The sequence below is a fragment of the Sebastes umbrosus genome, chromosome 23, assembly GCF_015220745.1.
Source record: "Sebastes umbrosus isolate fSebUmb1 chromosome 23, fSebUmb1.pri, whole genome shotgun sequence".
Taxonomy (NCBI): Eukaryota; Metazoa; Chordata; class Actinopteri; order Perciformes; family Sebastidae; genus Sebastes; species Sebastes umbrosus.
Window position 1 is genome coordinate 15,171,323 of NC_051291.1, and position 10,467 is coordinate 15,181,789.

Below are 10,467 nucleotides of genomic sequence, written 5' to 3' on the forward strand. Positions count from 1 at the left end.
TAATGAACTTTTGCTGAAGCTGTAGTGAAGCACTGGTTGAAAAAGTGGTCTTATTTCACAGAAGTTTTTACAAATTGATGCATTTATTATGTCTTTTATAAACCACATATTACAATATATCAACCAAAAATCAATACTACAAATTTACATTTAAATGCAAGAGCAAAAAAATTGAAGTCACAAGATTTTGATCAAAGCCAGATGTGATGCACAAAACACCATTTAGCATCATATATTGACAAAAAGCAGACAGCTATTCACATACAGCTCCGCTGTCAAAGTTCCATCTTTTGTTGCCACTGAACCCAAAAACAACGCGAAGATGAAGGATTATTAGTCTATTTTTTATAGTGGCTTAAAATGTGTCGATTAGGATTTTTCTTGGTAAGCAGATCAACAAGAGCGTGGAGAAGGAGCAAAGAAGTAAAGGGCCAAAAGGATGAGGTAGACCACCACTAGAGCAGTGCCTGCAAACAAAACACAGTTGATTATAATCTACATGCTAACTCAAGATTAGCCTTTACTCTTAACCTGCTACCTCATGAATCTGCATGCTTTAGAAGTTAGATATATGACTTAATAGGTAATTTGCTAACGCATCTAATATTCTGTTGGTCACTGTGAATCAGTGTCCATTTCTGATGTGGAGAAACCTCTGCATCATGACTTACCCTGAAAGTAGTCACATTTTCCATCCATGAAGATGTAATTGACCAGAATGACACTGAAGATGCTGGCCCACAGATGAATATCACTGAACACGAGCACAAATCCAACATCCTGGGAAAAAAAAAAAGGTTTGCCAAGTCAGGATTGAAATGATTGAAATATGTGCCATATACAGATAAGTGACATATATAAAGATATGTGACATATATATAGATATGTGACATATAACATATACTGTATGTGACATATATAGATATGTGACATAGATACGTGACAGATAACATATATGCAACATACAGATATGTGACATACTGTATATGTGACATATACAGATACGTGACATATATAGATTGATATGATAGATATACATATATGTCACCTATCTATATATGTCACATACATCATCCATCATACATTTCGCCTACCTTATGCACATATTATATGTGACATATATAGATATAGATATAGATATACACATACACACACCACAATCAAATTAATTTCTATTCTATATCTATTAATTACAAAAAATGGACACTTACATAGAAGGCATTGAAGAGTATGAGCAGTGGAATCTGAATCATGCAGACCTGCACAGCGATGCAACTGCCCACTTCAAGGCTGTAGACAAATAATATACAAGTTAAAATGTTTATAACACTCCTTTTTTACAATGGCTCAATAGACCTTGGGATCAACAATCAAAAAAAGATGTGTATAAAGTGTAATGCTGGTCAAACAATGTAAAAATCTATAGTTGTAAATGGGTAAAACTACAAATTAGACATTGAACTATCACACATTTTTTGTTATTTATGCATGAAATATTTTTCTCACTTGCCAGATCTATCATTACTCAAAATTACACTACAAGAGCATAGTGTTCTTGTACCTCAGGCTGATGTTGTTCTGCAGTGCAAATTGGATCCCGTTGACAATCTCAGGAAGCTCTGGCACCATGGCCAACACTGTGACACCGATGAAGTACTGCAAAAAGGTGAAGCAGCATCAAGTACAAAGAAAAAAAAGGTATTACAGGTTTTGAATGTCAACTTGAATTGAAGGTTTGCATCCTCGTCTATATACTAATGTAGAACCAATGTACAAGGAGCAATGAAACATTTTGCCTTCCTCTTTAAAAATTGAATACCTGGGAGATGGTGGAATGAGTCAGCATGGGTTCAATGTTCTCCGTGCTGAGGTCAGCGCAGCAGGCCATCAAAATTGTGGCAAGGATCAGAACTACAAGAGCCCGAAACCGGGACCAGTGGACTACATGGTGACCTGATGGTGGCATACACACACTATAAGCTCACTGAAGTTTAACATTTATGACTTACCTCACTGTTGCAGGACGTTTTTTCTCCACTTTCACACCCATCCAATCAAAATCAAAGTCTTGAACTTTCTCCTGTATTTAGGCTTTTCACCCTCACATGCTTCAGGGTTTTTGTCATGCACAGGAAATGCTTTCCTTACATGCACAAATATAGCAGGCAGTCTTCGCTATTTCATGCTCCTTCACCCAAAAGATTAAAGAAGAACACTACATGCACCATCATAAACACACACCTGTGGCAACGTGGCTGGTGGAAACAATGCTGGCATTGATACATGTGTTGGCTACGCCGAGAGGGCCAGTGGAGACCTCACCAGTGGGGGGATATTTGCTGGTACCCTCTTGTGCATACTGACCACCGTGCGCATGGCCCCCTTGACCATCGCTGATGTGGATATCATAGATGTGGGAGTGGGTTTTCAGTGTGAAGATGAGGCCGATCAGGTATGCAGCAGGCAGCAGCACTGAAATCGTGTACACCAGGGGCCTGAAAAACATTATTTAAAAAGGGACAGTGTGTAGGATTTGGTGGCATCTAGTGGTGTCGTTGCAATCCGAGTACCCCTCTACTCCCTTTTCAAGACTGCGGTAACGTGAGCTGCCAAGTGCACTAATGAAAACATAGTTATGAATATTATATTCCATTTATGCTAATAGAGCCCCCGAAAAGCTACACACTGTTCCTTTAATAAGTGTGAAAAACACTATTGAGTTACTAAAATGCTCAATTACTATTACTAAAAAAAAAAATGCATGTAGCACCTGGACTTACTCAATATGGGACAGCATCTGGGGGTCAGCTTCACTCTGTTAAAAACAAAAAAATGAAGGAGAAAATTAAAAATAACGTCATCTTAAAAGTATTTTTATATAATCAATCTGTGGAATGAATCACACTGCCGCTCCACTCGTCATTTCCATACAGTTGGCAAAACTGGAATTGAAAAGTATTTTCAAACTAGCATGTAGTCATATGAAGGTTAAGTGAAGCAGCCCACCGTGTCGTAGTGACAATCCTTGCAGATGAAGGGTACGCTGCCATTGCCTGGAACATTGGCGCAGCTTTCACACACCAGATTACCGAAGGTCTTTGAGAAGAGGGTGGGAGCGAACACACCTAGGGACAATTATTACAACACGAGGGTCAAGTTTTTTTAATCTGTTAGTGGAGGACATATAGTTTAAAGAGGACCTATTATGCTTATTTTCAGGTGCATACTTGTGTTTTGGGTTTCTACTAGAACACGTTTACATGCTTTAATGTTCAAGAAACGCTTTACTTTTCTCATACCGGCCGTATTGCAGCACCTCTTTCCACCCTCTGTCTGAAACGTTCTATTGTGAGCTCCTGCCCAGTCTGCTGATTGGTCAGATGGCCTACTCTGTTGTGATTGGTAAACCAAACCAAACTCTTCGGACTCCGCTCCAGCTCCGCTCTAACTAGCTTTATCCTGGGCAGGTACGTAAATGTGTTACTCTGTGACATCACCACGTTACGGAAGAAAAGGCGGGACTTCAAGCAAGGCGTTTCAGGCAGTTCAGGAGCAGTAGGGAAAGTAACTCCCTTTGGCGTAGACTTTGGGCTTTGTAACTTTGCAGACCTTTTACATAAAGAAAAAACTATATAACAAGGAAAGGAAAATAGCACAAAAGCATAATAGGTCCGCTTTAAAAATGAGTTATATGTGCAGCTGCCATACATACCTCCTACAGATATGAAGAGCAAAGCCGAGCTCACTCCAGCTGACCGACTGTTGAATCTCTGCTCCCTGTGTTTAATGCCCCCGATGATCATACAGATACCCTGCGCAGTTGGCAAAACACAAACAAGAGGTTCATAATCATATCAAAAGGATCATAATGATGCATGTTATGAACACATTTGTCCTTCTCAGGCACTCACAGGTACGAACAGTATACACCCGAGCAAGGTCCCAGTGAGCGCCGCTTTAACGACCTCTTCATAACATTTGGTGCCGGCGTTGTGTCCCTGCAGCAGTGCCGTGATGTAGAACGTCATCTCCGTGATGGAGCCGAACGTCGCGTTCACCACCGCTCCCACTGCGAAGTTACTCTGTGCAGAGATGCTGTGGGAAATATGCACGGTTACCAATAAACCAACCATTCAGTCTGTGCTTTCTCCATTCATTCACATTCATATACTGGTTAGGGTCAACAACAACAACAAAAACCTTACCTGGCTATACCCATGCCAATATAGTAGGAGAGAGGAATGATGGAAGAGATGGCCGTGGCAAACTTGGTCTCCGCGCTGCAGAACTTGTGTTCACGGTCACTATAGCCAATAATGAGAGTGATAAACACCAGGGGAAGTAGGTCTGCAGGGGAACATAGACTTAAGGAGAACAAATGGATGGACAGTCTACAGACCAGTACTGTATTGACCCTGCAGCAGTACACAATGCCACCTTGTTAAAATGATAAAAAAAAATCAGGATTGATTGGGGATGGCAAATCTATATTACGTGAGAAGGATGGATAGATGTCAACTCTTAGCCCCTTACTTTCATCACATTTAGAGCCAACAACCCAAAAGGATACTGAGAGCAAAAATGTTGATTCCTTGGACAGTGTATTTGTAATAATACACGTTGAAAGCTTGATAACAGCATAAGATGACTCTGGTCTCACACCCAAATGTCTGCAATAGAGAAGATAAAAGTTACAAATTCATTTATAAAAAGGTAAAACAGTGAATTAACAGATGGAGTGGTAAAGGGACGGTTTGTACAAATCAAAAGAAAAAACGTTTCTCTGCTTCCCTCTAGTGGTATCTACGTTTAAAAAAAAACTTATCAGCAACATGTCTTTCCATCCTGGTTATTCTGGATAGTCTGGAAGTCAATTCCCAATGAAAACTGTCCAACGTGTTAGAGGTGGATATCCCAAAAACATTTGCAAACTATGTACAGCACATGTTACATAGCACTTGGGGGTAAGTGAGAACTATGTTCTTTGTGATTTGGTTGAACTGACCCTTTAAGTAAAGAAGTCACAGTAGACGCACTAATTAGATTGGCCATTTTACACACGTAACAGCCAGTGTCACCATTCACATTAACATGTGGAGCACTTCAGTTATATGTTACCATAGCTAATGAAGAGGCTATAAAAAACCTTGTAGCAAAGGAAAGAAAATATTGCACGCATTCCTTGCCTCGACATCTTTCTCTCGACTAACCACAGACGCAGAGCTGTAGTCAAGACCAACTTTAATCGAGTCCAAGTCAAGTCCGAGACTAGGTTCAGTCGAGTCCGAGTCAAGACCAAGTCCTAAGGCAGTTGAGATCAAGCCAAGACCGAATCCAGAGCAATTTGAGTCCTGTTCAAGACCATAATAGGCAATAGTGCTAATAATAATGCTAATATAGTGATTAATGAGTTTTCAATTCATTTTTGAGATTATTACTTGTGCAAATAGCATGGACGAGGAAGCAGGTGTGCTGCAGCAGCTCCTAAAACAAACACGCATCAATTGGTAAAGTTTAAACTTAGTTTTAAAACTACAGTGTTTTCCCCCTTTCTTCCTGGGATACAGGCTATATGTGTAGTACACAAGTAGGCGATTTGTGGTGGGGACAAAGGATTGTTTCTTATCTGTTTATTATCATATGTATTAGTCCAGAGACTAGAGAGAGAGAGACACACCGCCGACAGAAGTGTAGACGTGATACAAAAACTTTCTTTGATCATGATGCCCAATGTGATGTCCAATTCTCAGGATCTTCAAAGAATGATTGAATATTTCCCAGTGATTATCTATTAGTAGTTTTGCTTTTTTGATGGGAAACACTGCGTTGGTAGAATCAGGCAACGTTCTCTATAACTGATCCCAAATCCGCAGCCACGAACAACTTGTCCAGTTCTCAACAGCTTAGCCACGAGACCAACAAGGCACGGGTCCGAGACAAGTGCAAGACTTCAAAAAAAACGGTTTCAAGACCGGATGTAAATATCAGAAAATGAACCTTTTCCAGTCTGTGAATCTGAACGTCCTCTGGCGCCATGAGGAGGACAATGGTCATTGTGCGAGCGTTTATCTTGGCGACAGGTATAGTGAAGACCAGCAGCCAGGAGAGCACACAGGCCAGGGAGTGGACCACGGCCAGGAGGGGGTAACCCAGCAACAGCCAAACATAAGTGCCGACGCGACACTGCAGAGAAGAAGAGACGAAGAATAATTAAAAATCATTGCACCAAGTGATTAAGGACATTGTGACTCTCTTACCCAGTGCTTTGAAACTCTTCTAGCTGGTGGTTCTGGGACAGGGATCACAACAGGGATTGGAGAAGACATCAGCAGGGGCGCGGCGTCCTTGTCCCTACTGTCTTCACTGTCCCTCTCTTCAGGAATGACCTCACACTTTGGAGGCTTCGCATAGGATCTCTTGACTACCTCACCAGCCTGTAAAGGGCAGAGATGATAACAGGATATAATAATCTAAAAGAACAGCTACTTTTGCAACTGCACTTAAATATTGGAATATTATCATATCAAATTACCTTTTCTATCGACTTCCCAAATGGCCAAAGAAAGTACAACGCCATCTTAAAACAAAGTTTGCCTACAAAAAACAGACATGTGTTCAGGGGGACGCTACAATACTCTGAGTTATGCAGCTGGTTTTATAGGATACATACCGTACGGGGCACCGCAGATTGTTAGAAACATTACAGGACAAATGAGGAAGTAGATTAAAGATATCCACCATCCAAATAAAATGACATAAATGATGTTCCCAAAGGTGACCACTGAGCCTGAAAGAGAGGAGAGAAATCACAAATGCAAGTTACTGCTTTGCCGTAGCAGTTCCATATCTATCTGTATGAGTATGTAGGTCCTGTTAAACACAATTGACGTGCAAAGAGAGAAAAGAAAAGAAAAACAAAGACCTCCTTGAGGCTTAACAATGCTCAGATCAGAGTAGAGCTCCTTGATGATGTCTGATCGGTCTTCAATGGGTTTCTCCGTTACATTGCCCTTCCACTTTCTGAAGCCAAACTGAAGAAGAAAAAAATGAGAATTTGGATTAAAAGTATGTCACACAAAACAAAAGCGAAAGCCGCAGATTCTGAGAAACACTGAATTTAATAACACTAGGAAAGCAGTAACACATCCTCTTCACAGATCTACATTTTAAAGTGGAGACACCCCAGGTGAATAGGGTAAAACAACTTAACTAATAGATATCGCCATGAAACTTGTGTAGTTCATTTCTTGCATTAAGACACATATTTTTTGTATTACAAGTTTTCTGAAAAAGTATGTTTAAAAATGCAAATGAGACATTATCTTATCAAATATGTGCTCATTTGCATACATGTCCAGAACAGAAATCTGAACATTGGATAAAGCCAGGTTCAAAGTTCTTGCTTATCACTCCATAAATCAGAAACTACTGTCAACAGTCATAAAAAAATTTCCATTTTCATTTTATTTTTAGGGATAAAATGTTCTGTAAATGAACAAACCCCTTTGTAAAAACCTTCAGAATATTGGTTTGGTGTATGTAAGTGCTACTGAAGTTGAGATTTCTGCCTCAGAGTGAGAAAAAACCCATTCTAAGAAAACGGCCTTTCAAGATATGTATTGTAAAATCCCAAATATTTTGCAAGACACTACAAGTGAGTAGGGTAACTAACATATCACCATGAAACTTCCCCAGTTTCCCCAATTCTTTTTTGTATTATAAGTTTTCTGAAATTGTATGTTTAAATATGCAAACGAGGCATTATTTAATGCTAACTTTGGGTGAATTTAGGAGAAATCTACAGATGCAAATAAGTGCAGTAAAGTAAACACCTACATGTGTATTTTGGATGCTTTCTTTCCACTAGTCTGAAAGAAGACATGTGATGGAAGCTCAATAAAACTGAAAAAAGGTGGATACTGATTATGTGCAGGGGAGTGTTTGGAGTCAAAGTGTCGCCTTAACCCAGTCATGGCCCACCTTGTAGTTGTTGGCTTCCCTGTGTGCCTCCACCTCGTTGTCAGCTCTGATCGTGGTCCTTGTGGTGCCTTCATGCCAAACCTCTTCTCCGTACCGAGACGGAGTAGATCGGGAGGTGCCTTGTCCTCCTGTTCAGATCACAACTGTGAGGACAAACTCTTCCACATGGCAGGATGAGAAAATATATTTGAGTTTTGATAAGCCCCCCCAAAACAGCAGTGATGCCTGCGCTTCACTCTTTCAGTTGACATCTCCTCCTATATTTAAACATCTCCAAAGTTCATGTCCACAGATTCTTACAGAAACTTAGCTATTGTTGATTTTTAGCCATGCCAGGTAAGGGAGTCTTGGTCATACTGAAGCAATGCATTTTGTCTGGATTTAAACCACCAAATGAGAGTTTTAAACGTAGTTTTTTGGTTCTACTAGTGAGGTTTCCAATGCACCTGTGCTCGTTTTAATATGTGTAGTGTCTCATTCACCTCTGTGGACAGTGAGGAAACATTTGGGTGTGTAGTGGCAGAAGTGGTGGGCAGAAGCTTCTGGGGAGGGCGTCTGCGCCGTGCCGAGCTCTGGATGCTGGGAGCTGACACAGTGTGGATCAGTTTGGGTCTGTCGCCGTGGAAACCGGTGATACTGTTCAGGTTCTACAGAGTTCTCTGAATAAGGAAAATGGCATGGATGAACATAGCATATAGCACATCAAGCAATATTTTGACATAACTTTGCCATTTCAGCCATGAAACAACTGCTGAATTAAGACATGAGATGATGTATTGAATGATAAATCATCATTTCATTAGAGGTGTAAGAGGTTGACATGACATCCAGGACCAACGCCTACCAGCTATGGAAATATGTGTGTGACTAACAAAAACCTCCTGAGAGTCACGTCGAGTGTCCCCCACCCCCTCCGCCAACTGCTGTCTGCCAAGACTGATCACATTATAAATGCATTGCAACACATAAAAGATAGCGAGAAAACTCAGTGGACTGTGCTATGCTTTGTAATTAAAAATAGAGGCGTGCTGGTTGCACTGCAAATAGTCTAGATCTGCTCATAATGTTCTACTCCCCCATGTCTAACAAAAAGATGTAAAGTAAAAGTTAATGATTTAAGATTAAGATAGGATATTCCTTTATTAGTCCCGCAGTGGGGAAATTTGCAGTATACAGCAGCAAAGGGGATAGTGCAAAAAAACAAGATGCATCAGCTAACACAGTAAAAAAGAGCTAAACAAAGTGTAACAAAATATGAACCATTTAAATAGAAAGAAGTATAAAAAATAGGAGCAGTATATACAGTACTGACAATAAACAGACTATTAACAAAATTACACAAGTGGAAAATGATATTGCACAGTGAGAATGAAATGAAATTCCACCTGAAAATAAAATCATCATAATAAATGGTGCAATGGATGGATTTTTTTGGAGCAACTTGGATGCAGACTTGCACATTTTTAGAAATAACATCTTTCAACTTAACAGAAAAACTGATGCATTTTTAAAACTATACTTTGTGTGTAGTGAGCTGACAACTTTATGAAAACAGCCATGTTTTGACTGAGGAAAAGTCATTTTTGTTGTCAAAGACAAACCACCAAACTAACATTGATGTGAGCAAAAATGGATAAACTACATTATGATTGCATAGTTGTTAATTCTTGCAGGATTAAAAGGGACTTGTGTAGAGCTTGTCAGTCCAACAGGAAGTGTGTTTAAACTCAGATTGGAGGGTTAGTTTGGCACACAGGTGGCTTTGATTAAGACAAAATTCACATGTCAAATAAGCAAAGATATAAACGCAACAACTTGTGTTTTTTAAATCTGTTGTGAAGGTACAAACTCAGGGTGTATTTGTTGAATAAATGTCATGGTAAAAACTAGAGTAGAAGTTTGATCTCACCTGAGGAGTCAGCTGCGGATCTTCTTCGCAGGTTCTCCACATCAGCTGGGATCAGTGAAGACTTCTTGTACGACATTTTTGTCTCTTTATTATCTATGTATTCCCCCCAAAGTGTGGCTCCTGTATTACCTGTGTTCAGCCCCTCTTTATGAAGTCTGCCGTGCGGTCACTGGTTGTTCAGTGACACCCAGCAGAGACAGAGAGGGGCGGGGTTTGAGGGATGGAGGAGCGTCATGAGCATCTTCTTCTTCTTCTTCAGTTGAATTTGCGGCAGACTGACAGGTAGCATCTTCTTCTTTTCTTCTTTTTTTCAGTAGGGAAGACTGTTTAAACTTACTGATTCAACCCTTTTGTCCATTCTTAACTATTCATGTTTTCTTTCCATCTTTCTCTCAATTTTTACCTTTAAAGCCACTATGTGTAGGATTACAAAAGTAACAACTTTAGCACCCCCTAGTGGTTGAATTAATAAAGACAGTGTGACAGTGCAGACAGCAATCAGATGCCTGCACGCACAGCCTACTGTTGCTGTTTTCAGGAAGCAAAATGTGATGTTCTTTTGTATGAAAATATAATGT

The 10,467-nt window shown here is 40.0% G+C and overlaps 1 protein-coding gene across 2 annotated transcripts; it reads right to left on the bottom strand.

The window, feature by feature from the left end:
* Nucleotides 1-50: 50 nt before the first annotated feature.
* On the bottom strand, nt 51-10,111 carry cax1 (cation/H+ exchanger protein 1). 2 transcript variants are annotated; one of them, XM_037760842.1, is made up of 20 exons: nt 9,890-10,111; nt 8,463-8,639; nt 7,981-8,108; nt 6,923-7,031; nt 6,671-6,787; nt 6,533-6,594; nt 6,258-6,434; nt 5,998-6,183; nt 4,571-4,670; nt 4,206-4,347; nt 3,912-4,095; nt 3,713-3,812; nt 3,007-3,125; nt 2,781-2,815; nt 2,242-2,495; nt 1,820-1,953; nt 1,562-1,656; nt 1,212-1,290; nt 672-780; nt 51-467 (listed from the first exon to the last, which is right to left on the bottom strand). In XM_037760842.1, the coding sequence occupies exons 1-20, from the start codon at nt 9,963-9,965 to the stop codon at nt 394-396; spliced, it is 2,457 nt and encodes an 818-aa protein (XP_037616770.1). In that variant the 5' UTR covers nt 9,966-10,111; the 3' UTR covers nt 51-393. The 2 variants fall into 2 exon arrangements, with proteins under 2 accessions (XP_037616770.1, XP_037616771.1); XM_037760843.1 differs by having other exon boundaries at nt 2,365-2,495; nt 9,890-10,109.
* Between the last annotated feature and the right edge of the window lie 356 nt (nt 10,112-10,467).